At 32.9% G+C, this 27,299-nt stretch overlaps 2 protein-coding genes across 3 annotated transcripts in view; one reads left to right on the top strand and one right to left on the bottom strand.

Annotated features, from left to right (window-relative positions):
• LOC139487814 (uncharacterized) overlaps positions 1-16,586 on the bottom strand; it is a 111,067-nt gene extending 94,481 nt beyond the window's left edge. Inside the window, exons 1-15 of one of the 2 annotated variants that reach the window (XM_071272945.1) lie at positions 16,447-16,586; positions 14,454-14,481; positions 13,532-13,619; positions 12,521-12,621; positions 11,163-11,393; positions 10,738-10,833; positions 9,612-9,745; positions 8,274-8,481; positions 7,925-8,067; positions 7,332-7,572; positions 5,507-5,685; positions 2,886-3,072; positions 1,916-2,101; positions 1,225-1,398; positions 324-506 (exon numbers count right to left, since the gene is read on the bottom strand). In XM_071272945.1, the coding sequence (XP_071129046.1) occupies positions 324-506; positions 1,225-1,398; positions 1,916-2,101; positions 2,886-3,072; positions 5,507-5,685; positions 7,332-7,572; positions 7,925-8,067; positions 8,274-8,481; positions 9,612-9,745; positions 10,738-10,833; positions 11,163-11,393; positions 12,521-12,621; positions 13,532-13,619; positions 14,454-14,481; positions 16,447-16,503 (2,236 nt within the window). In that variant the 5' untranslated portion in view covers positions 16,504-16,586. Of the gene's footprint in view, positions 1-323; positions 507-1,224; positions 1,399-1,915; positions 2,102-2,885; positions 3,076-5,506; positions 5,686-7,331; positions 7,573-7,924; positions 8,068-8,273; positions 8,482-9,611; positions 9,746-10,737; positions 10,834-11,162; positions 11,394-12,520; positions 12,622-13,531; positions 13,620-14,453; positions 14,482-16,446 lie in introns of those variants that run through there. The other variant, XM_071272946.1, reaches the window with a different exon arrangement.
• A 5,487-nt stretch (positions 16,587-22,073) lies between these two features.
• Positions 22,074-24,080, top strand: LOC139487817 (protein PML-like). Its single transcript, XM_071272950.1, has one exon. The coding sequence runs from the start codon at positions 22,090-22,092 to the stop codon at positions 23,983-23,985; it is 1,896 nt and encodes a 631-aa protein (XP_071129051.1). The 5' UTR covers positions 22,074-22,089; the 3' UTR covers positions 23,986-24,080.
• Positions 24,081-27,299: the final 3,219 nt, after the last annotated feature.

The following is a 27,299-nucleotide window of genomic DNA, read 5'->3' as shown; positions in this document are numbered from 1 at the left end:
ATTTTGGTCTGTTTTTCAAGTACTATAAGCAATATGTCGACTATATTTGGTGTATGGAATAATTATTAAGTGTTCATGTCTGTCTGGCAGATATAGACTATGCAAAAAGGAGGCTTAATGCTATGCTGCTATACACCTTATCACTATTTGGAAATCTGTAATGATTGACCTGAGAATTTGTTCTGATTGATCTTTTGACGTCATACAATAATTACTTTTCCATCGTGGCAGCAGATATTTTCTATTATGACGTCAAAATTTTACAGGAACTAATTTGTGATGTCCAGTAATGGTAGACAAATAGCAATAAGGTGTATTCTTACTTTTGCATGATGGTGGAGTTGCCGACCAGGTATTGTCTGAGCGGCAAAACAAAATGGGTTCCCCAAACAATTCAAAGCCATCATTACAGTCATATTGGATGATAGAGGCATAAGATGTCAGGTCTCCAGTGATGACTGTCCTTATAGCATTTACAACATCTGGAGCAGTTTTACAAGTGGCAGCTGAAAAAAAGTAACATACATGCGATAATATTTTTATTTTTATGAGCATCGGCATTGAGAAATAAAATACAAACATGATAATCTATTGTTACAGTAAGGATTAAAATAAGATCAGGCACTGTTTTAATACTTTAAAACTTTTCAAATGAGCATAAAGTATGTGATTAAAATATTATTTCCTGTTTTTGTATTTTTCCTTTATAAAAATTCAGATCTTTTTGCTTCATACTATAATTTGTGTGCATAAATTTATAAACAGATGTATTTATTCATCTTTTATAATAAAGTGTTCCTTCCTCAATTTGTTGAGGGATATATACCTGTTAATTGATGAAAACATAACATGTTGTATATCTTCAAAGAAACAATTAAGTATTCCAACTACAGTATCTACTACTAAATTTCACAAAAATTACCATCTGTCTATTGCTTTTAACAGTTGGGCCAAAAAAATGTATATCTTATTACTTGATCGTGTGATATGCAGAAGGATACTGCTAGTTTAGGAATTAATACATGCATTTATTATTGCCATTGTTGAACAACCAAGAAAATAGTGAGCTTTATTAATGACAATTTCAAAAAATGCTACATACAAGTAATGCTATCAAAATTTCAAACATATTTTTGAATATTGCCATACAAATCTCTTCTCAATTCTTGCAATAGTAAAAACTTAGCAAAAGTTTTGAATTTACTGTAAAAAGTAATGACAAACCTATACAAGATGGTGGTTTACTCCAACTACCAGAATTATCACAGGTAATTGCATCACTTGAACTTATATAAAATCCTGGAAAACACTTGTAACGAACTTCACTTTCATAAATGACTCCAGTAGAATTGTGATAATAGCCATCAGTTATATTGGGTGGTAGACCACAATACAAAGCTACAACAAAAGAGAAAAAAATAAATCTTGGTATATATAATCAAATCAAAAACTAAAATTAGGATAAACTATCATGTGTAGAGTCTTTCGTCATCATTCTAAAATAAAATGATTTAAAACAATGTATTTTGGTTGATTAATTATTGCTTGCTTAACATCCAGTTGATATAAAATCAATTGTCATGCATGTTCAGGACAAGAATGATTAATTCTTTTTTTACACTGAGTAGGTCCTACAATGCAGATCAAACTAATTGTTTGTTTCTCATCTACAATTGTGTTTTCAGAGTCTAAAGGACTATGGGTAATCTCATTGTTCGTAGACCAAAATGAAAAATAATGTTACGTCATTGGTTGAATTTCCATTGTTTAGAACGTTTTAAACCAATCACAATGTTTTTGTGTACACTTTTGGAAATATTACCCAGAGTGCATTAGATTCTTAAACAGCAAATGGTGTCTTGAGTTGAACTAATGTTTTCTTATTTTTTAACATTCTAATCAATATAAAACCTACGTTGACATTTAGGAATGACCATATCCCATGTTCCGCCAAACAGACAGGTCATGGTCACAGGTTCCTTGATAGAATCAGAGTTGAAAGAGTAGCCAGGTTTACATTTCACAGTTATAATGTCTCTATAATGATAGTTTTTGATAACTGGAACATTTGTGTATTCATTGAAACCTGGATGAGGACAATCTGCAATACAAAGTAAATATAGCAAATTTTTTAAACTTCTCATGCATTTTAACTATTTGACAAGACAAAGCACACTTTCTTCATCAGATTTTCTTTAGGGTTAAATAAGGTAAGCTAAATAATTGACCATAATATCTAAAGCAAGCACATCTTTTAAAACGTCCATGAGCAATCTTCAATTTATTGTTGTATATACAGTGTAATCCTAAAAACCTCAGGCTAATTTTACCCATTTACTTTTTGACACAAAATCAATAAAAGGAAACTTCCGTTTTTCTCCGACTTTTCATATATCAATTTCAAGTTTTTCAGACTTTTACCCTGTCCATATCTATTTTGTAAATAAAATGTCTACTGAAAATTTTACAAGGTTAACATTTTCAAAAAGCGGAAGATTTCAAATTTTAACGGGAGGGACGGAAGAGGGTCTGAAAAGCGGGAGATTTTGACTCCCGCCAGAAGAATCACATGTATGTAAGCTAAATAACTGACCATAATATCTAAAGCTAGCACATCTTAAACGTCCTCAAGCATTATTTGGTAACCATGGAAAACACGACTGACCAAAATTTACCTTTATTGATATTGTCTTTTTTTTGTGCATATTTTAGAATGCAATTGTTGATTTTCATATGTGAAATGGTGTAGTACTTTGCTAAGGATCAAGCGTAACTATTTCAATGAGTAAGTTTTCTTAATGACTTGGAAGCTCCTCAAGTGTAATTTACAAGTACCTAAGTATTCAATGTTAAAGAACATAATTGACACTTGCTCTTAAACTTACCAACAGAATAAACTCCATAGAAACCCCTTCTATTGAGAACAGAATCGGTGGTAAACGTTGCATACATCTTTCCATCAGGTGAATTTATCCCTATACCTTTCTCTGCCAGCTGGAGAAATGATGCAGTATCAAACCCTTCTCCTTTGTGGACTGCAGTTCTCTTTCCATCAGCACTTTCTGTAAATATCTATTTAAACAAATATGTCAGGTTATAAATACAATACAGTTTGTGGACTGCAGTTCTGTTTCCATCAGCACTTTCTGTAAATACCTATTTAAACAAATATGTCAGGTTATAAATACAATACAGTTTGTGGACTGCAGTTCTGTTTCCATCAGCACTTTCTGTAAATACCTATTTAAACAAATATGTCACTTTCTGTAAATACCTATTTAAACAAATATGTCAGGTTATAAATACAATACAGTTTGTGAACTGCAGTTCTATTTCCATCAGCACTTTCTGTAAATACCTATTTAAACAAATATGTCAGGTTATACATACAATACAGTTTGTGGACTGCAGTTCTGTTTCCATCAGCACTTTCTGTAAATACCTATTTAAACAAATATGTCACTTTCTGTAAATACCTATTTAAACAAATATGTCAGGTTATAAATACAATACAGTTTGTGGACTGCAGTTCTATTTCCATCAGCACTTTCTGTAAATACCTATTTAAACAAATATGTCAGGTTATACATACAATACAGTTTGTGGACTGCAGTTCTATTTCCATCAGCACTTTCTGTAAATACCTATTTAAACAAATATGTCAGGTTATAAATACAATACAGTTTGTGGACTGCAGTTCTGTTTCCATCAGCACTTTCTGTAAATACCTATTTAAACAAATATGTCAGGTTATAAATACAATACAGTTTGTGAACTGCAGTTCTCTTTCCATCAGCACTTTCTGTAAATACCTATTTAAACAAATATGTCGGGTTATAAATACAATACAATTTGTGGACTGCAGTTCTATTTCCATCAGCACTTTCTGTAAATACCTATTTAAACAAATATGTCAGGTTATAAATACAATACAATTTGTGGACTGCAGTTCTCTTTCCATCAGCACTTTCTGTAAATACCTATTTAAACAAATATGTCAGGTTATAAATACAATACAATTTGTGGACTGCAGTTCTCTTTCCATCAGCACTTTCTGTAAATACCTATTTAAACAAATATGTCAGGTTATAAATACAATACAGTTTGTGGACTGCAGTTCTATTTCCATCAGCACTTTCTGTAAATACCTATTTAAACAAATATGTCAGGTTATAAATACAATACAATTCCTTTGTGGACTGCAGTTCTATTTCCATCAGCACTTTCTGTAAATACCTATTTAAACAAATATGTCAGGTTATAAATACAATACAATTTGTGGACTGCAGTTCTGTTTCCATCAGCACTTTCTGTAAATACCTATTTAAACAAATATGTCAGGTTATAAATACAATACAATTCCTTTGTGGACTGCAGTTATCTTTCCATCAGCACTTTCTGTAAATACCTATTTAAACAAATATGTCAGGTTATAAATACAATACAATTCCTTTGTGGACTGCAGTTCTGTTTCCATCAGCACTTTCTGTAAAAACCTATTTAAACAAATATGTCAGGTTATAAATACAATACAATTCCTTTGTGGACTGCAGTTCTATTTCCATCAGCACTTTCTGTAAATACCTATTTAAACAAATATGTTAGGTTATAAATACAATACATGTACAATTCCTTTGTGGACTGCAGTTCTCTTTCCATCAGCACTTTCTGTAAATACCTATTTAAACAAATATGTCAGGTTATAAATACAATACAATTCCTTTGTGGACTGCAGTTCTATTTCCATCAGCACTTTCTGTAAATACCTATTTAAACAAATATGTCAGGTTATAAATACAATACAATTTGAAAACTTTCTATAATGCTCCAAAAATCATGAATCAGATAACGTTTTTGATTATTGCCATTTTTGTTACCCTTTGCCTCTGTTGACAATGTTTTCTTGTGGACAACATTTGCTTTCTTTTACTCCACATTTAAATGCCATATTTTGGTTAATAAGAGAGTGACATCTTTTTTAATGTTTACTTCTCTTGCAGACCAAGGATTCACAAATTTTTTCTCAATGACTCAAAATGGTAAATTAATCTCTGAAATCGCTAAAGTTACTTTCAAATGAGAAGATGAAATTAAAACCAGAAGTTATATGACAAAACTAACATGCAGGTCATTCTGGATTCATTCTGGGATTCTTTTTGTTTATCAAATTGACAGGAAATTACCAGCGATTTTAATTCAATTACCTTTAAAAGTGTTTGAAAATAACAGATAATATTTTCACTCGTTTAATCTAGCCTGAAATCATTTTGCATTTTATAATTAAGTGTCTAATCTGCTGAAGACAATTTTATGCATGCGTATTACATAGTAAACAAAGCAGGTGTGTTACTCATGAAAAACTACTTTAAACTACGTAAATTATACTAAGTCTTAATTTTTAAATCAGAATTGTCCTTGCTGTAATAATAAATACTAAAATTTAATTCTCAAATATAATCTAAGAAGCATAACAAAGATTTTAAGAGTAGATATATCTTAAGCATACCTGTAAAATATCCTTTTTATCTTCAAAATCAGCATCTTTGTTGAAAAACAAAGTAACACCTTTACCACTGGGTACTTTTACTTTCCAGGAACATTTCTGATAATTAGCATAATTAATTGATTTCTTGTATCCAGGTGAGTAAATTTCACCTGTATCTGATGTCAGGTTTACCTCACAGCCTGGAAATAAATATATTATTAACCCTTCGAATAGTTCTACTTTACAACAAATTAAGTAAACAGTTGGAATTAATATTGTTAGTTTGAGTAAAACTAGATTCTCTACGAATGCACATGATGAAATGTCTTGCCGGATTTACTGATTATGATTGTATTTATAATGAAATGTTTTATACAAATATCATATAAACTATACCTGCATGACTATGCAGTATGGGTTTTACTCATTGTTGAAGGTCAAATGGTGATCTATACAGAGGGAGATTTAGGGGGAGGCCCAGGGGGCCTGGGCCCCCCTTTTTCTGGGGAAAAAATTGGTTGCTTATATAAGGAATCACTGAAGTATGACCTGAGCGGGCCCCCTCTTAGGCAGTCAATGGGCCCCACTTATGAAAATTTCTGGATCCGCCACTGCTATAGTTGTTAATTTCTGCTTTTTGGTCTCTTGTGAAGAGTTGTCTCATTGACAATCATACCACATCTCCCTTTTTTAACATAATCCTTGATAATTTTAAATGAGGTCAAGGTCAGATTAACACTGTTTAAGAGACTTGTACAGTTTGCAATAATTTCATTCACAAAAATATCATTTACCTATTGATTACAGTATCTGAGAAAAAGGCTAAACTACAAAAACTAACCAATGAACCATGAGGTCAATGTCAGATGAAGATCAGCTGTATTTGGTATATCACGTATGATTGCAAGGCTTACATGTACATTGTCTGCATGTTTGGCAGGTTATATTTGAAATTTTTACATGATTCATTGAACATTAATGTTAAGTCTTTTTAGGTTTGGTCTTTTTCTCATACACTATAACCAATAGGGCTGATAAATAAGGAATGATTGTCAGATGTAAATGTTTATCTGGCTGGTTTCACATCAACTTGACCTCACTTCCATCTTTCAGTGGCTTAAGTTATGTTTTCATGGTTTTGTCAATTTATCAGATACAATCAGCAATTATGTCAACTATATTTGGTGTATGGAATAATTGCTACATGTTGTCTCAAGTTCAATCATGACAAATGAAACAGGCCAGACGATTTAGCTATAATGCTCTTGTTTTATGCAGAGGCCGATCCAGTTAAATGAGATCAAGGACAAAAGTCATATGAAAGACCGAAATTTTTCGTGATATGAGGCATCTATATACAAGGTATGAAGCATCTGGGTCTTCTACCATCTAATATATATATACAAAAATTAGTACTACTAATATAAATTAGTCCACAGTAATTATAAAGATGTATCTTCATTTCAAGTTATTGAAATATGAGGTATAGCTAGGACATGTGATTTTTTAATGTAAACACCACCATTTCATCAACATCCATGTCTAAAATTCTAAGACGTTTTAGACAAAAGAACTGAAAATATTTAGGTTAACACATTGTAGGATGACATGACCAAATATGTAGTTATGAACAAGTAAAACTGTAACATTCAACAGCCATATAAGACCCCTAATAATTAAAATCTTATATATCAATGTTCAAGAAGTTCAAGTAGACAAGTAATTTAGTGGTTGTTGTTTGTTGCTGTGTTACATATTAGTTTTCGTTCAGCTTTTTTACATTAATTAGGCCGTTAGTTTTCTACCACATCTTCTTCTTTATCAATCTATTTGTTTAAATTTTTACCTTGCCAGTATCTAAGAGTTAATCCTAACCCTGATGTAGTATGTAGTGTTCTTAGGATAATATACATCTGGTTACCAGTAGATGATACAATCTGTGGCCATGCTGGTTCTGTGTGAGATTTATGATCTTTCTTTAGGTTATCGTTATTGTCTGCAGTGTATTGGGCCAGTAATGGGTAGGATGGTGAATCTCCATCATGTATGTCAATGTAATCACCTTTAAACAGGGAAAGGGATACTCTCTAAAAAATAAATATGCCAAAAACATTCATTCAAGATATGACTTAAAATAAAATTATACCAAAAAGAAGTCCATCATATTTATCTGACTTCAATATAATACTGAAGAAGATAGCTTAAATGTAAAAGTGGACAAACCATATAGCCTTCATTTCTAATTTCACCAACAATGATAAAATTCAACAATCTGTCATCTCATGTGGAAATTTTCAAGAAAATCACAATCCTGCCTGTATGCACACCTTTTGTTTATGTGTAGCTAGAAAGCATGATTCCTATCAGAAAACTCTCTAGCCAAAAACATAATTTGAATTTTTTCTCTTAATTTCTTTTGAAGATTTCTTCACATAATACCTCTATTGTTACAATTTTCTGTGTATTCTTTGCTGTAATGACCCAGGTATAATCTCTGTTGCCAAGGTATTCTTTGCCAGCAGTCAATGTTAAAGGTTTGTTTTCAGCAGTCAATAGTACGGAGATGGATGTATCTGCTTCAACTGAAATACAAAATGTAAATTCAGGTCTAAGACCCAACAGTTTTCAAAAGTTACATTGTATTTCATAGATTTTCAATTTTCAATCTCTGTTGGTTTTTGATTTTTTGCCTTGTTGTTTTCGTGGTGATTTTTTTTTTGCTGTCTTTAAGTATTTATTTTTTCAACTCAGCCAATTCTTGAGAACTGATTATTGTTAATAGACTAACCAGTCAAGTATTTAATTAAAAATCCATTTCTTTGTTTTGCTGAATCCGTGACAAATCTGATAATTAGGTAATTGTTATAGCTGCGATAAGATTTCTTTCCTGGTAAATATCCTGACAGTTTTGCTAGTAGTGTAGATGTTGCTTCAGTTTTACCCCCAACAAGGATATCCACAACATCTGAATTCTTCTCTGTGTCAAACTTATCAATCTGGTCAAGAAAAAATATAGATAATTGTAATTGTAATATAGATAATTGTAATTGTAATATAGATAATTGTAATTGTAATAAGTTTATTGCAAATCAGTATATAAAATAATGCTATAGCATCAACAACATATGTAATATAGTAGATAAATAAAAATTATCATAGATACCAGGACTAAATTTTATATATACGCTTTTCGTCTACAAAAGACTCATCGGTGACGCTCGAATCCAAAAAAGTTATAAAAAGCCAAATAAAGTACGAAGTTGAAGAGCATTGAGATTCAAAATTCCTAAAAGTATTGCCAAATACAGCTAAGGTAATCTATGCATGAGGTAGAAAAGTCTTAGTAATTCAAAAATTTCAAAATTTTGTAAACAGTTAATTTATAAATATAACAATATCAATGATAATTCATGCCAGCACAAAAAGTGCTGACTACTGGGCTTGTGATACCCTCGGGGAAATAAATCTCCACCAGCAGTGACATCGACCCAGTGTAATGTATAATGATGTGCTCCAAAATTATTTCTCGTTTCTTGTTTTTTATATAAATTGGATGGTTGGCTTTCCTGTTTGATTGGTTTTATACAAGTCATTTTATGGGACCTTTGTAGCTTGCTGTTCAGTGTGAGCCAAGGTTCTGTGTTGAAGGCCATGCTTTGGCCTATAACTGTTAACTTTTACAACTGTGACTTTGATAGAGACTTGTCTCATTGTCACTCATACCACATCTTCTAATATCAATGTATTAAGAAACAAAATGCTTTGATATTACATGTACTTCTTTTAACTAACTGTTGATACAGAGCTATGTCTCGCCTATTAATTAATCGTATAAAATTCAGAAAAGAAAATCTGATGGACAGTAACATTACTAATTAACTCAAAGTTGCTGGACCAGAAACTACTAGGCCTTGAAATGTTTAACAAACTGAGATGTACAGAATAAGAACAGGAGAACCTAAGCTAAAATGATTTCATGTTCCAGCTTACAAACAAGATTATAACTAAAAGTTCACAACAGCCAATTATTTCATATCAATACTTTTATTTGTTTTCAGTTTCATTCTAATTTAAAAAGAAAATGTTTCATCACCATATTCACTTCTGTGAAATAAATAAAAGTTACCTCAATCATTAAATTTGTGCCTTCCTTTCCAACAATAGTCCACAGACAGTCAGTTGAAGCTGGGTATGGATCTGGATAGTTAACGGATTGTATAATACCAGATGGAGCTGTATGTACTATACGACAGTCTTTTTCTAAAATAATTCATACCATTTATGTTTTGAAGCTTGATGACTAATAAAAGTCATGACACTATTTCAACGGACATTGGTTTTTTGGGAAAAAAGTTAATTAAAAAATTTTTTTTTCTTTTCCTTAAAGTCATAAGAAACCTCAAATCAAAAAAAAATAATGCATATGTTTTTTATAACTCAATGGATAGTTTTCATTGTAAAACTTAGGTCCATATACTTTTTTCTGAAGAAAATTCTTTAATTTATTCATATTTAGAAGAAGTTTACTTTATTTGAATTGCTTCCTTCCAGCAAGCAATTCCCCCGATATATTTTCCGTATGCAAGGTGACCTCAGTGTGACCCATCTCGTTAAAATCCGGTGACCACAATACGCATGGATGTCCTTAAAATAAACTTTTATCTGAATTTACATGTTAAACACGTGCTCAATTTCCATGCTTTTTTGTTTATTTTTCGTCAATTGTTGACAAACAGGTGACAATCGTTAAACTTCGGCTTCAAAACACGAACTTTAATTACCTGCCATATTTTCACAACAACACTGACCGATTGAAAAAAAAATTGACGATTATACGAAATTTACACGAAAAAAATGATAAATTCGAGCACAGAAGACTAAGTTTATGTTGTTTGTATGCATTGGTTTAAGAATTGGAAGAACATTATTTTTCACCGGTCACTCGTTTCTTATGACTTTAAATATATGATATATGACAGTGTTAAATGCAGAATATTCATAAGAAGTATTACTATACAGCATATTTATTAGGTCCTTCCCCTTTCTCCACAATCATCATTCCCATCACATTTCAATCTGTTAAGACTGTTACTAACACTTTTTAATTGTTATAACATTGGTCATATGTTGGTCTACTTACAACAATCAGAATCATCTACAAAGGCATCCTCTCCATCACATTTCCAACTGTTACTAACACTTTATTTTATTGCTATAACAAGACAATGCTTTGATCACAGTGACCTACTTACCACAATCTATTTCATCAGAATAATCTCCACAATCATCCTCTCCGTCACATTTCCATCTGTTACTAATACATTTACCATTGTTGCAGAAAAGACTTCCTTAAAATAAAACAAAGAATCAAATTCAATACTTTATATGCTTAATTCTATTAAAAACTAGCAAATTTCATTGCTGTTAATATTTTGAAAGCTTTGTTAATATAAACATGAATCAAATCTCAGATATAAATAGATCAATCATTATGCAGCCATGTGTAACCAACCAAGGTTTCTTCCAATTTAAGGCAATTCCTTGTTCTTTTTTAATTTTGATGCAGCAGTACAGGAGAAGCTGTTTCATCAAAAAACAGTTGACCAACAATTCACATCAAATGATGGATACGCCAAGTCATTTAATAATAAGTTGTCAGTGTTTAATATAACCTTACCTGATGGACATGAGTTGCGTTCACATATAAATGACAATTTCTGTTCACATCGACCAAGCTGCCATTTGTGCTGTTCTTTATCAAAGACAAGAAACACACAGTCTCCATTGGCAACGTTGGGACTTTTATCAGCCCAGTACCCTTCATATCTTGAGGCAGTAAATGGTCCATTTACAGAATTCCATCTTGCAGAGTTAGCATCAGTGTCATGAATATTAATACGATTAAATCCTGGAAAATTGTCATACACTACTATTTCAGTATTAAACGAAAGGTATAAGGAAAACCAATAGAATCTAATCATAAAAACAAAGTATTTCAGGGTCATGCTAGCTAATATAGGATATCATATTTAGTAATTGACTTCCAGATTGATTGATTGTTGGTTGCTTTACGCCGCATTAGCACAAAAATTGACTTCCAGAGAAAGGTGCTATAAAGTTGAACTTGAAGTTTCAGTTTGTTTTTATTTGTCTTAATGGATGTATAAAGCCCACATCTCTCTATAGACATAATGCAGTGATTATCACTGGACCAGTATATATTTGTTTAGGGGCCAGCTGAAGGACACCTCCGGGTGCGGGAATTTCTCGCTACATTGAAGACCTGTTGGTGACCCTCAACTTTCAACTTGAACACAGAAAGGGCATTCAAGTCGCTAATAGACCCTGTTGTGAATGTGACTTTGTCTTCATGTTCGTAATGTCGCAAAACACTGTTAACGTTGTTTCACGTATTTTTGACGTTGTGTGATAGTAACGTGAGGGAGAGATGTGTTGCCGGATGGACAAGATGGCTGAATGTTTGTACTGTCGGAGTGTATGCCGTGTATCTTGTATTTTATGTAACGTCTGTATATACATATAGTGTGAATAAATCGTGACTGCTATTTTCTACAAAGATGGTGTTAAGTTATAAATTTATGAACGCTCGGAATTCTACGTTTACAACAGACCCTATAGATGTCAGCTGTTTTGGTTAGTAGCATAAATATCAAGGAGACTAGAACTTCCAATACAGTCAAGTGTCTGTCCCCTGGTTATTTTGGTTCTGAATTGTTCAGATGCAGTGTTATTAATTTGTATGAACCATCTACATTCATTCAATTATTTAAATTAGTCCCAACAAGAATGTGTCCCCAGTACACCGATTCCCCACTCGCATAATCATTTTCTATGTTCAGTGGACCGTGAAATTGGGTTCAGAACTCTACTTAGGCATTGTATACTAAGTTTCAGGTTGATTGGACTTCAACTTCATCAAAAACTACCTCGACCAAAAACTTTAACCTGAAGCAGGACAGACAAATGAACTTGGTGAACTGTCAACCATTTTTCAACCAATTAAATTATATAAACCTGTCCAAACTGATGTGATTTTAGAATTCTGCTTTTTCACAAATTCCATGACTTCCTTGCCATCATAATAGTCTTTGATTGTTACTAAATGTGAACCAGTCCTGTAAATAGAAAACAACACAAAGTTGTTTAGAATGATAATTCTTTAACAGCTTTTTTCTGAACAAATTACCAGATATAATATAAAGTATTAAGATTTACAAAAATCAGAATGAAAAACACAAAAAAATGTCTACTTATTCACATCCAAAGCTACTGATGTGTTTGAACTAAAACTTTCTTTTCTTGTTTTATAAATAAGAAATTATTAGGAAACTAAGGTTTCACCTCCCTCAGGTAAACTTCACATCAGATGCAGTCCGCTATTATTTTCAAGTTTTTTTTAGTCATCAAACTTTTAAATTCTTTCAGTTCTTATACATTTTTCGCTACAAATATTCAGCAATGAGATTCTGATGAAGGTATAGCCCAAAAAGCACTTCCAAGATGTAAAATTAATATATTGATGTATTTATTTTAAACCTGATTGATGCTACTGCTGATGAACTGTCAGTATCATCAGCTCAGTAACCAGCACCATCATGATTTATAACAAGCATTCTTGAATTGTCTATTTCTATACAGAAGTTGTAAGGAAACTAAGGTTTTAACTACCTCATGCAAAGTTGACCCTCGATGTATTTGGCTATTATTTTTTAGGGGTTATACAAAATCCTTAGTCTTTCATATACATATATTTAGCTCTGAGCATTTCTGACGAAGGTTAACAGTCTGTGCCTAAAACTTTTTCATCTACTAGTCCGGAAACTAAATATCAAAATTTGTCCCAATACGACTATATAAAATTTTGAAAAATTTTACTAGTCTGGGGCATCAGACTAGTGGCTAACAGTTCAGACTGGGTTAATCCAAAAAAACTAGTGTTATCATTTTTAATGAACTCCTCCATTTTTTAAAAATGCTATGAAACCTAGTGACCTGTACCTGGTTAAAAACTATTACTTCGCTCACCCTTGACAAATCCGTAATGCACTCTCCCAAGTCTGTTTCTCTGTGTCCGGGAATAAACGATAACATGATGTAACATGAACATCCCATCCTGTCAACATATGAAAATATTATTTATATTCTATGAAACAAATATTTCTTAATTTAAATTATAGTAATAGAATACATTTTGTAAATACTCCTAATAGGAACAAGGAGGAATAAACCCTTAACCTAGGGCATAAATTAATGCAATCTATAAATGCAAGTAAAATATTGTGTGGCTAAGATGGTGAAATCTGTAAAATTTGCTACAACTCTTTTTTTTTAATAAGAAAAGTCAGTCAACAGGACAACAAATGTTAATGATCAAGAATAAATAATATTAGTTTCAGTAAAAATAACTAAGAAATGATAATACACTTATGTAACCAAAAAAATCCACTCCAGATCTACTATTACAAAATAATTCCAAGTAAGTAAAAATTTCATAAAAAGTCCAAAAACTGAATTGTAAGAACTTGATTCTCTTAAAGAGCATGTGTTGCTCATCTAGGTTAAAGTGCATCTTCAACAATGGACACAATTTCAGTATTTCGTAACAGAATTAATAGTGAGGAGTCTTCAGTGAGGACCAGCAGATTTTCTTCAAGGATCACCAGAGAAAAAAGAAGATTTTGAGAACTCTGGACTTATTTGAAATATTTCCAAATAATAATTCCTCTCTCTAGTGGGTCTCATTGGGGGCCAAGCATGACGTGGAATTGACGATTTTTTTTAAGCGCTACATGTGAAATACAAATTATTATGTCGTGAAAACAAGAAATTAAAAAAATGAGAATTGCTTACGTACATAGTGTACCAGTAAGCGGGATACGGGGATCTGACAAAACAGTAAGCTGATCCGGGATCAGAACACCCTAATGAGACCCTCTCTATAACTCACCTTCTGGACATGTAAATTGGATATCATCCTAAAATAAAAAACAATACAATTATTTTTAAAGGAAGATAAAGATAATACGGTAAGTAAGGACACAGATATATAACAACAAATCAACCATAACACATCATGTGGGGCTCATAGACAGGGGCAAAAGGGTGGGTAATAAGTGAGATAGGATAAAAATATAAATAAAGGATGACAAAGAAACATTTAAAAAGAGTATGAAATATGCTGCAAAGAATATTCAATATGACAAAATAGTTGAGAAAAAAATATTGAAATCTTGATGGAGCCTTTCTATCACATTAATCCTCATGTAGGTGTGTATATTTGTGCACCTGTCTTTGGAAGTTTCCAAATGGCTGTCATTGTGAAGGTCAAGCAGCAACACTGTCAGTGTGATCAAATCAGAAGATCTTGCTATCTACACAATAGATGACTTCTCAAAATCTCATTCATAAAAAATTAACATCTGGAGATTGGTGAATAGGTGATTTGTATATGTGACTTCAGGTGTTTGTTTATTTTACCATCTTCTGCAGTCAGTGTATACCGAACTCTGCCCAACTGACAAAATGTTAGACAAAAATTCATTTGGACAGACAGAATTTTTAAGATTTTTTAGATGAATATATAGTAGAAAAGTTCAAATTTCTCTATCCGTCAGACCAACCATAAAACAGTTTTGCACAGACTGGCAGTGATGGAAAAAATTAAGATATTTTGGGTGGGGGCCATTTGTTTATATTCTTTATACTTTTAGCCCATTTTTCTCCTTTCCTCTTATTTTAACACCTCATACTCTATTCCTGTTGTTTTATATTCTGTAAACCTCCTTTAACACCCTCATATGAGAGGAGAAATGCTCTTTACTATCGTCAGAGTTACTATCAGTTGTCAAATGGTAAATTTTGGCTACCGTTATCGTCAAACTGGTTAAAATTTTATCCTTTTTGTGATTTGTAAGAGGTCTTAAATAATTATCAATACCTTTATTTTGGAAAAAAATTAATGCTATTCGTCAAAATTAGTTGATTTTGTATCTTCTTAAAGAAAGTCATTTTATTGTTGTTTACCAAAAAATACTGTTTACGTCATTTGGCAGGAATGTTTACGTCATTTGGCAAGAATTTTTACTGGTATTTGGCAAGAATTTTTACTGGTATTTGGCAAGAATTTATACTGTTATTTGTCATGATGCAGATGGTACCCCAACTAAGACCCTCTCTTATGGTAGTCCAAATAATAAAGATCCCAAACTGCATAAAAGCAGGGGAGGATCAGGCAATTTACAAAAAAAAAAGGGGGTCCCAACCTAAAAAAAAAATGCCATTATCATCCAAAAAAAGGTTGTTCCAACCCTGCAACCCAACCCAACCCCCCCCTCCATCCGCCACCCTATGTTTCTATTTTTTAGGTGCAAACACAGCCACTTTTGTCAATTGTTACATCAAACCTAAATTTAAAATTGTGGTATACTTGTTGTAAAAAGACACCAGTCCTGTAGACTTATTGGAACCGGCCCATTTTTTTATTGCAGTGATTAGTCATGTTTTACCTTTCGTTCGATCGGTCACAATTTCGATTTAAATACTCATTTGATTTGCAATGTAACCTGAGACACAGAACATTAACTCGTAAGTTATCCTCTTCCCAGATGCAACATGATCGTAACGTAAAATCAACAGGAAGGGGAGATAAGTCGATTTTTGTATGTGCTTCAAAGTTTCTAGAATTGCAAAAACTTTAAAATGGTACTATAACTATTTACCTTCGAAAAGCAGGACTACTTAAATTGAACCCCAAACAGGTCCTTGTAGAGCATCAATATTATGACACTTGTCACAGGATTTGTTGTGTAGATCTACATTGTGACGGATTACGTTTCGAGTACACCTATATTCCAAATACTTATTTACTATATTTTTAATCATTTCAAGATATAATTCGTGTGATTATTTGCGTGAAATACAAAAATAATGTATTGACTTACCTGTAAACTTATGGGATTTAAAACTATTAACAAACATAAGAGACAGGTCCAAATCATAGTGGACACAATGAAACAGATATTTTAGCAGTGTTCGTTTTTTTCAATATTGAGTCCAATATTCCATGCTCAGCCAAAATGTATATGCTCAGCCAAAATGTATATCCTAGAAGAAGATAGTGGACAGTAACTGTTTACACTGATTTCTTATTACAACTGTTCTTACAATATTTCTTCACGTGACCGCTAGTGGATTCCTAGTGAGCAGTGCTCAAATTTTTGTATGATTTGCCGCCATGATAAATCCTACATTCCAAGGGTAATAATGAAAATCCAAACCGATCAGATGCGGATTTAGGGGGGGGGCAAGGGGGAATTGGTTGCTTATATAGGGAATCACTACAGAGGCTTGTATAGGGTATATTGGGATACGGGATATTTGCCATTTTAATTTTAGGGATATGGGATATTTGTCCTAAAAGTAAATGGGATATGGGATATTGATGCATTTATAAGGATATTGAACTTTTAACATGAAAAAAAAAATATGTGGAATTTGAAAGTCAAGTACAGAAATATTTACATCTCACTTGATAGTCCTTGATAACATTGCCCAAAAAAGTTTAATATTAAAGGTCATTTTAGTGCTTTGTTGATTTTATGGTCGTTTTATTTAAAAGTCATCCAAACCCAAACGAAAAGTATTGATCTATTTTCGATATTTATATGCTCATGTGTACTGATAATTTTAAAAGTATTTGTTTTGCTTTCCATACCTCGTTCCTTATTGTTAATTTTCCTTTTTTAGATGGTGATGTTCCTTTTGCATTATCTTACGGTGTTTGTAAATCACAACTGCTCCGCTTTTCCCGTGTCTGTTGTAACGTTTTGGATTTTAATGAACGAAATATATGTATTACTGGTAAATTATTAAGTCAGGGATTTCGTTACCACAAATCACTTAAAATCTTTACTAAATTCTAGATTTGGTTTTAAAGTTTGGTTCTACCTGTAGAAAACTTATTTCCAACGGGATAGCACATCCTCATGTTTACGGAGATGGTGTTTACCGTGCAATTGGATGCTGGATGTGTAATGATTGATAATTTAGTCTCAGATGCATTACTTTTTATTAGTTGTAATTGGCTTTGAACTAGCTGTCAGTAACTGCGAGTACTCTCAGATCTGTACTGAGTGTCTTTTTTTTATGGGATGTACAAGTACTCGGTCACGTCCACTCTCTGTTTTTGTTAGATGTATTTCTATTTGTATCCATCTGATGAGTTAAGCCTTTTTCAACTGATTTGTATAGTTCGTTCTTATGTTGTACTGTTACACCACTGTCCCAGGTTAAGGGGAGGGTTGGGATTCCGCTAACATGTTTAACCTCGCCACATTCTGTATGTATGTACCTGTCCAAAGTCAGGAGTCTTTAATTCAGTGGTTGTCGTTTGTTGTTGCGTTACATATTTGTTTTTTGTTCATTTTTTTATACATAAATTAGGCCGTTAGTTTTCTCGTTTGAATTGTTAGAACTACATTTGTCATTTCAGGACCTTTTATAGCTAACTATGCGGTATGAGCTTTGTTCATTGTTGAAGGTCGTACGGTGACCTATAGTTGTTAATTTCTGTGTCACATGGTCTCTTGGCAATTGGCAATCATACCACATCTTTTTTTTTTATATTATATGCTCATATTTCTTGAAATAATCATAGATTTTTGTTAGATGTATCCATCTTCAATGAGTTAAGCCTTATTGCTAGTGTTGTCAATGTTTTTATTTGTTTTGATGCTTTATATGATTACAGGATATTTTCTAGTGTTTTACCTCTTGTTTTTTACGTGGCGAGGATCTTCAGAGGTCTCCACGTTTCACAGATTGCTCTGTTTTGCCAGACAAGCTGGGACCGAGGGACGTCAGAGCACGTCCCATATCAAAAAGTAGATATTTCGCCGTATAAACTATGTTAATAACGAATAATTACTAAATAATCAATGTAAATCAATATATTTTCTTTCTATTACTGGTGTTGTGAGGAAGGAAATTAAAAAAAAGTAACAAAAATATTGGGATCTATGTAATTCATAAATTTCAAGATCATGTTGTGTTGTTTTTTTGCAAAGCAAGGGCTGTGCAAATTTTGCCTGCTGTAAAAATATTGCAACAGTTAAAGTGTAATGTAGGTACATTAGCAGAAAGCTTTCCTGTGTTAAATTTTGAGTTATTGAACTTGCATGCTAAATATCCACTTTTTGTTTGATATGGACGTGCTCTGACGTCCCACAGTCTCAGCTTGTCTGGCAAAACAGCCGTTGGATGTCAGAGCAATCTCGGACAAGATACAGGATTGAGTCCTTCTGTTCTTTCCAACATAGGTTAACGTGTAGGATGAAGTTTCTTATCAATGAAAGAATAATGCTATCAAAATGAAATTTTACAGTCATATGCATCACGGTTTGAACAGTCTGAAATTAGACCCCTTACACTAAATTTATCGTTTAAGATCACATAAAAAGAGATTGTTATACAAGGCTCTACGATGGAAAACTTCATCTTTTGGACATATATATTCTTATTTAACACTGGAAGTATGCACTGTAAATTTCCTTTAACACAGTTTGTTTTCCCAGTCAAAATTGTTGACGTTGTGATGATGAGGAAAAAAGGGCTTGGGAATGAATTTATAATGATTTTTTGGGATATTTCAAAATAGTTTTAGGGATATGGGATATTTGTAAAAAATATTTATTGGGATATGAGGGGTAAACATTATAGGGATACGGGATATTGGGATAAAAACTTAATGGGATATGGGATATTGATACCCCCCTAAACAAGCCTCACTACAGCTGAAGCATGACTGGAGCGGGCACCCTCTTAGGCAGTCAGTAGGCCCCTACTTATGAAAATTTCTGAATCCGCCAGTGCCGAGATCACTGAAAATCATTAATGGTTGCAAACTACAAACGATGAAATAAACATGTTTTATTAAAGATTATTTATAAATGGCATCTGTTTCGTTCTACTTTTTGGTTTTTGGTTCATAAACAATTGTGAAAAGATTTTAGAAAACGGACCTCTAATGTATCATTGGCCGAATAATCTTCCATTCTTTCTCATTGGTTACCGTTACATGGTTTTTGTACTTTTGTTTGTCTGTTTGCCTTTTTCTTCTTTATTCATTGCGTTTTCGGTTGTTTTGAATTCGATTCATGAGTTTAAATCAGTGTCCCTCTGGTATCTTTCACCCATGGCATCGTGTAATGTTTGCCAATTAAAGCGGCACTAGCTACGAGATATATAAAAATCTAAAGTTTGATTTTTTTCTGTTCAATCAATAATGAAAGTGAAATAGTGAAATAACAATTTGCTTTTTGCAGCCAAAAAGGTTCAATTTTGTCAAATTACGCTAAGAAACATTGATAATTAGGCAGCAACCATTTGATTTTCGGGGGGGGGGGGGGGGGGGGGGGCTATGGTTTTTTGGAAAAAAAAGTTTGTTTCCAGTTGTTTGTTACACCCTCAGCTGCCACTATATGTAACGCTAAAATTGAAAGAAAAAAATTGTTTTTCGACTTATGTAATGCTAAAATTGAAAGAAAAAAAAATGTTTTCGACTTGTCGCGAAATAGGCGAAAAAAAAAGTTTGTACAGAAAAAAAAACCATAGCCCCCCTCCCCCCTCCAGAAAATCAAATGGTTGCTGCCTTAGTTATTCACTTGCAAGTGAATGAGTCGACCTCTTTAAATCCGTATTCATTCATCCTAGCTAGAAATTGACAACGCATGCATTGTACGTGTACTGGTTATTTAAAGAAAAAGAATGTCAACAATGAAAGTGAAACTACGGCAAATCATTTGATTACTAATTCGATGCACATAAAATCATTCTTATACGGTTAAAAACAATGAGAAACATCTATTTTTAACTATAAAATAAAATCAGACAGACCTATAAAATTCCAATTGCACGTGTTGGTTTAATCTATTCATATCTTTATTTATGTTTAAATTACATCGCTTTTATGGTCATCTGAGGTCAGATCTATAGTTAATTAGATGGCGTCTGTGACTAAAATACACACGAAACAAACCTATATATTATCGTACCCCATGCTCTGTAAACTGTTTATTTTAGACTTTTGATAGTTTGGATAAATGTTTTACATTGTTATAAATCAAATATGAGAATTTGCATCAAATCGGTGACCATGAATTTGACAGCTAGTGCCCCTTTAATAGTGTGACTTTTACCTCGGACCATCAGAATAAACTACCAGACGAACTATTAGAGATTAACTGAGACAGAGACATATATATGTCTCTGACTGAGAGCAGTGAGGAATTCAAGATCAAACTCACCAAGTTTCGTTATAGTGGCTTACCAACACAAACAAACTATAGATGATGTTTTAACCAGCACCTGTACATAAAATTTGAGCACAATTTGGAACTATTGTGTATTTGATCATATTTCAATTATTTTTTTTTGTCATGTTGGAAGACGTCAAACTAAATTTCATACTTGAGTGATGAATCAAAATACTCTTTTCGAGTGTCGTCGATGTAGATGTAGGTGTATGACTGTCTAACATCTCAGACACACTGCTGCTATTTAATTGTGGTGTCATGCATTAAACATTTAATAAATCTAGGCATCTAATTTTCCTTTCTCTTTCATCTTTGAGGTGAGGGTGCGGTGGTTTTTTTCTGTACCACACACAAGAAACCAGCACTAATGATCAACAAGAAACCAGCACTAATGATCACTAATTATACCCCACTTAATTTATTGCGTCGGGTATAATATGGCGGATTTTGTCCCGACCGTCTGTCAGTTTGTCAGTCCTGTTCATAGCAACTCCTCTGAAACCACACAACACAATTTCATGAAACTGTAGAAAATAAGGACATACTAGGATATACGTGTATAATGCAAGCACAAAAAAAATGCAACGGACGAAGATTTAATTTGTGATCTTAGCCTCCATGCAGCATTTGAAATTTTACACAATTTAACAACTAAAGTCTTTGGGCTAGCTTGCAAAAGGAAACACAACTGAAGCTTTTTATGATTAGTTGGCCATGGACAACTAGACTCAAAGCTCTTAAAGCAGGATACAAATTGGTACTCGTTTTCTATACAATTCACATAACAACATGTACAAATGTGAACCAATCTCATTAAAATCCGATGTTCTGATACGCTACGTGGAGGATAGCGTATCAGAACATCGGATTTTAATGAGATTGTTAGTGGAGGGTAGCGTATCAGAACATCGGATTTTAATGAGATTGGTTCACGACCACATTTTAACTATACAAACTAAGGGAGCTACCATTTGATTTTTATGGGGGGGGCTAGGATGAAAAATTTTGTCCTGCATTTTTTTTTAGTTGTAATCTCTGTCCTGCCTTTTTATTTTTATTAGTTTATCCTGACTTTTTTTACCTAAATTGTCATCCTGCCTTTTTTTTTTTTGCAAAGTGTCTCATCCTGCCTTTTTTTTTTACTCAAAACTCCTGTCCTGCCTATTTTTTTCAAATTTCATCCTAGCCCCCCCATAAAAATCAAATGGTAGCTCCCTAATCTATTTATGGTTGTATTGATAAACTTTCATCCGGAAGTAAAATAAAATAAATATGGCGACTTTAGAAGAAATAAATGTCGAGTTAACATGTACTATTTGTTTAGAGACTTTTAAGGATCCAAAATGTTTACCTTGTCTTCATACATTTTGTGAAGGATGTATTCATACTTATATTGTGTCTACATTTGAAAAGGATTGTTCAAAAGGTGGGTTTTTATGTCCAATATGTAGGTTCTTTGTGAAAAAGCCGTCAAAAGAAACATCACCTAAAAGCTGGTGTCAGAAACTACCATACAATCAGTTATTCCAATCACTAATGGACAAAAAAGACATATTAACGTCTTCGAAAAATTGTAGCTCTTGTGAAATTCAACAAAAGACACAAGTAGCACACGACTGGTGTTTGGACTGTGATGAAGCTTACTGTTCACAATGTAGCACTTTTCACAGATCCTTTAAGGTTTCTTCAAAACATAACATTGTTTCAATACATGACATCCAACGTAATCCAAAAGATTTTAAGTATAGAAAGACTATATATTGTGATCTTCATACCGAAAAACCCGAAGATATATTTTGCATGAATCATCTTAAACCTTGTTGTACAGTTTGTGCTGCCGTTTATCATCGTCAATGTGATAGTGTCATTCCGATCGAAACAGCTGCACAGGGAATAAAGGAAAAGTTAACAACCAACTATTTGTTGAAAGAACTTTCAGAAGAAAGCAAAGCAGTTGATGATGCAATTTTACATAGGAAGACATTTAGTTCTGTGTTTGAAAGTCAAGTCGAGACCATACTGAAAGAAATTAAGAAAATCCGATCTGACATTGAAAAACACCTAGATTATATGCAGACAAACATTCAGTCAGAATTAAATGCTGTCAAGAAAGAAGTGAATCTTCAAATAAACGACGATCAGACTCATTTGTCTAGTATAAAAAGTACGATCGAAAATTGGATTAGTCTAATAGAGACAAGTTCCAGTCAAGGCACAGAAATACAATGCTTTCTAGAGATTAACAAAATCCTATCCCAAAAGTTTGAACTTCACAGATCTTTGTCGGATCGTCTTCAAGAAATGAGAAATGTAAGGATTACATTCAAAAGGGACCTATGTATTCAACAACTTATTTCTCTTCAAACATTTGGCAGTATTCACAAACAGAATTTTTTTTGGCAGCCAGTAAATTTCCATTCAGGGGAAATCAAACACCTTATTTCGATTGTGTTAGATACTGAGAAAACTCATCATAGATGCATAAGCGGTGTTCTTATGGGAAATCAAATAATACTTTGCGACAGAATTAACAAGAGGATCGTAATATTTGATTCAGATGGAATAAAAATCCACGAAATATTGTTGACTGGATTGCCGTGTGATATAACTGTCGTTAACGCAGAAAATATTGCTGTGACAATTTTTGAAGAAAAAGTGATAATGGTGGCAAACATACAAACACTCGAAGTGCATACTGAACTTAAAATAGATTGTAATGCTAATAGTATAACATTTCAGGACGATACATTTGTTGTCGCTCAAGACTGTTTAATCAGTAGGATAGACTCCATGTCTGGATCCACAATTAAGCAAATATTAACATATGATACATGGTTCTGTTATTACGCTCGCACAGATGTCTACATTTATGGAACTGGAAATTATGTTGTTTGCTTGAAAAAAGGTAAAAGTGTCTTTAAATATAGTAGCAATGATTTGTCAAGACCAGCCGGAATAGACTTAGATTCTCAAAGAAACATTTATATTTGTGGTTGGGAATCCAACAATATTCATCAACTTAGTAAAGGTGGAAAATTAATCAGAATAATTCCCACGAAAACACTCGGATTAACATCACCATGGATTATTAGATTTTTAAAAGACAGTAACAAGTTCTTGTTGACCTCAAAAGACTCGGGCGAAATTGTCATAGCTCAAATAGGATAAATAGCGTCTTTAACCGTAGCTTAATATTATGTCAAATATTAAATAGCGACTTTAATCGTAGCTTAATGTTATGTCAAATATTAAAAAAGTGTATATTCGAGTTTTCTATGATATTATGGATATTCATATTTTTGCCTGAAAGACGAACAAGTCCGATTCCAAAATTCACCAGTGAAGATATCATAAATACAATAACTCATAACTCTACTGGCAAAAGTCAACTGTTAAAAAGTTTCTTGTGGATATGTATATATATATACATTAAAATATTATGTCCTCATTAACTACAAAGTTTCATGAACTTCTGTTTGTGGTTTCAGAGGAGTTACGATTACAAACTGTTGCAGTAGATTTTTAGGCCAAATTTTAAGTTCAAAGGGGGAAATATATATAAAAAATGAATCATAATTTCCTGTCGATATGCACATTTACATAATATGTCCTTATTATCTACAAAAAATCATGACATTCTGTTTTGTGGTTTCAGAGGAGTTTCAATGGCAAGAACATGACTGACAAACTGACGGACAGACAGATAGACGGACGGGTCAAAAACATTATACCAATTACAGTCGGTTGGTTTCTTGTGGAGTATGTCTACAGAAAAAAAAAACATTAACACCTCAAAGATTAACTAGGAAGGAAAATTTATAATCTTTGCCTAGATTTATTAAAATTTAATGTTTTATGCATGACACCACAATACCAGCAGTGTGTCTGAGATGTTATACAGTCACACTATGAATTGGCAAACATTACACGATGGTTGAAAGAAACCAGAGGGACATTCAAACTCATAAATAGAAAATAAACTGACAACGCCATGGCTAAAGTAAAGAAGAAAAGACAAACACTCCTCTATGAAATAGAGGTAAAGTCTACTCTAAGGTAAAGTCTATGAAATACACTGTAAAGTTTGCTATATTGTAAGATTGTGTTGTCAAAGGTCTTCTCCATTAAACATGATGTTAATTCTATATATACTCTATTGTAAGAGTGTGTTGTCGGTGGTCTCCTCTATGAAGCACACAGTGTAAAGTCCACCTTATTGAACATAGTGTGTTTTCAATGAGGAGCTAAAGATACAAGGGGGGCAATCAAACTCATAAATCTAAAAATAAACTGACAACGACATAGCCAAAAAATAAAAATTCAAAGGTCTCGTCAATGAAATACATTGTAAAGTCTACTCTATTGAAAGAGTGAATTATCAATTGTCTCCTCTATGAAATATAATGTAAAGTCTACTCTATTGTTATGTATATAGTGTGTTGTCAGTGGTCTCCTATATGATACACAATGTTTAATAGACTTTGTTTTGTCTATACTAATAGTGTGTTGTCGGTTGTCTTCCCTTAGAAATATAATGTAAAGTCTACTCTGTTGAAAATAGTGTGTTGTTGTTGGTCTCTTCTATGAAACACAGTGTAAACTCTACTCTATCGAAAATAGTGTATTGTCAAAGGTCTTCTCTATGAAACACAGTGTAAACTCTACTCTATCGAAAATAGTGTATTGTCAAAGGTCTTCTCCATGAAACACAGTGTAAACTCTACTCTATCGAAAATAGTGCATTGTCAAAGGTCTTCTCTATGAAACAGTGTAAAGTCTACTCTATCGAAAAGAGTGTATTGTCAAAGGTCTTCTCTATGAAATACAGTGTAAAGTCTTCTCTACCGAAAAAGTTTATTGTCAAAGGTCTTCTCTATGAAATACAGTGTAAACTATACTCTATCGAAAATAGTGTATTGTCAAAGGTCTTCTCTATGAAATACAGTGTAAACTCGACTCTATCGAAAATAGTGTATTGTCAAAGGTCTTCTCTATGAAATACAGTGTAAAGTCTACTCTATTGAATATAGTATGTTGTCGTTGGTCTCCTCTTTGAAATATTGAATGTAAAGTCATCTCTATCGAAAGTAGTGTGTTGTCAGTGGTCTCTTCTATGAAACACACAGTGTAAAGTCTTCTCTATCGAAAAGAGTGTATTGTCAAAGGTCTTCTCTATGAAATACAGTGTAAAGTCTTCTCTACCGAAAAAAGTGTATTGTCAAAGGTCTTCTCTATGAAATACAGTGTAAACTATACTCTATCGAAAATAGTGTATTGTCAAAGGTCTTCTCTATGAAATACAGTGTAAACTCGACTCTATCGAAAATAGTGTATTGTCAAAGGTCTTCTCTATGAAATACAGTGTAAAGTCTACTCTATTGAATATAGTATGTTGTCGGTGGTCTGCTCTTTGAAATACCATTTAAAATCTTCTCTATCGAAAATGGTGTATTGTCAGAAGTCTTCTCTTTGAAATATTGAATGTAAAGTCATCTCTATCGAAAATAGTGTGTTGTCAGTGGTCTCTTCTATGAAACACACAGTGTAAAGTCTACTCTATTGAATATAGTATGTTGTCGTTGGTCTTCTCTTTGAAATATTGAATGTAAAGTCATCTCTATCGAAAATAGTGTGTTGTCAGTGGTCTCTTCTATGAAACACACAGTGTAAAGTCTTCTCTATCGAAAAGAGTGTATTGTCAAAGGTCTTCTCTATGAAATACAGTGTAAAGTCTTCTCTACCAAAAATAGTGTATTGTCAAAGGTCTTCTCTATGAAACACAGTGTAAACTCTACTCTATAGAAAATAGTGTATTGTCAAAGGTCTTCTCCATGAAACACAGTGTAAACTCTACTCTATCGAAAATAGTGTATTGTCAAAGGTCTTCTCTATGAAACAGTGTAAAGTCTACTCTATTGAATATAGTATGTTGTCGTTGGTCTCCTCTTTGAAATATTGAATGTAAAGTCATCTCTATCGAAAATAGTGTGTTGTCAGTGGTCTCTTCTATGAAACACACAGTGTAAAGTCTTCTCTATCGAAAAGAGTGTATTGTCAAAGGTCTTCTCTATGAAATACAGTGTAAAGTCTTCTCTACCGAAAATAGTGTATTGTCAAAGGTCTTCATTATGAAATACAGTGTAAAGTCTTCTCTACCGAAAAGAGTGTTGTCAGTGATATTGTCTTTGAAAAACAGTGTCAAGTCTTCTCTATTGACAATAGTGCACAGTCAGAGGTCTTCTCCGTGAAATACAGTGTAAACTCTACACTATCTGAGAGTGTATTGTCAAAGGTCTTCTCTATGAAATACAGTGTAAAGTTTTCTCTATCGAACAGAGTGTTGTCAGTTGTCTTCTCCATGAAATATTGTGTAAAGTTTACACTATCGAATAGTGTGTTGTCGATGGTCTGACCTATAGAATATAGTGTAAAGTCTACTCTAATTAATATAGTGTGTTGTCGATGGACTCTTACGTTGACCT

The sequence above is a fragment of the Mytilus edulis genome, chromosome 9 (genome assembly GCF_963676685.1).
Source record: "Mytilus edulis chromosome 9, xbMytEdul2.2, whole genome shotgun sequence".
NCBI classification, from domain to species: Eukaryota; Metazoa; Mollusca; class Bivalvia; order Mytilida; family Mytilidae; genus Mytilus; species Mytilus edulis.
Note: the sequence above shows the minus strand (reverse complement) of the source record. Positions and strands in the feature narration are given on the sequence as shown.

Bases quoted from the DNA above. Each gene is read 5' to 3' on its own strand.
- LOC139487817 (XM_071272950.1), top strand. From the start codon at position 22,090: ATGGCGACTTTAGAAGAAATAAATGTCGAGTTAACATGTACTATTTGT.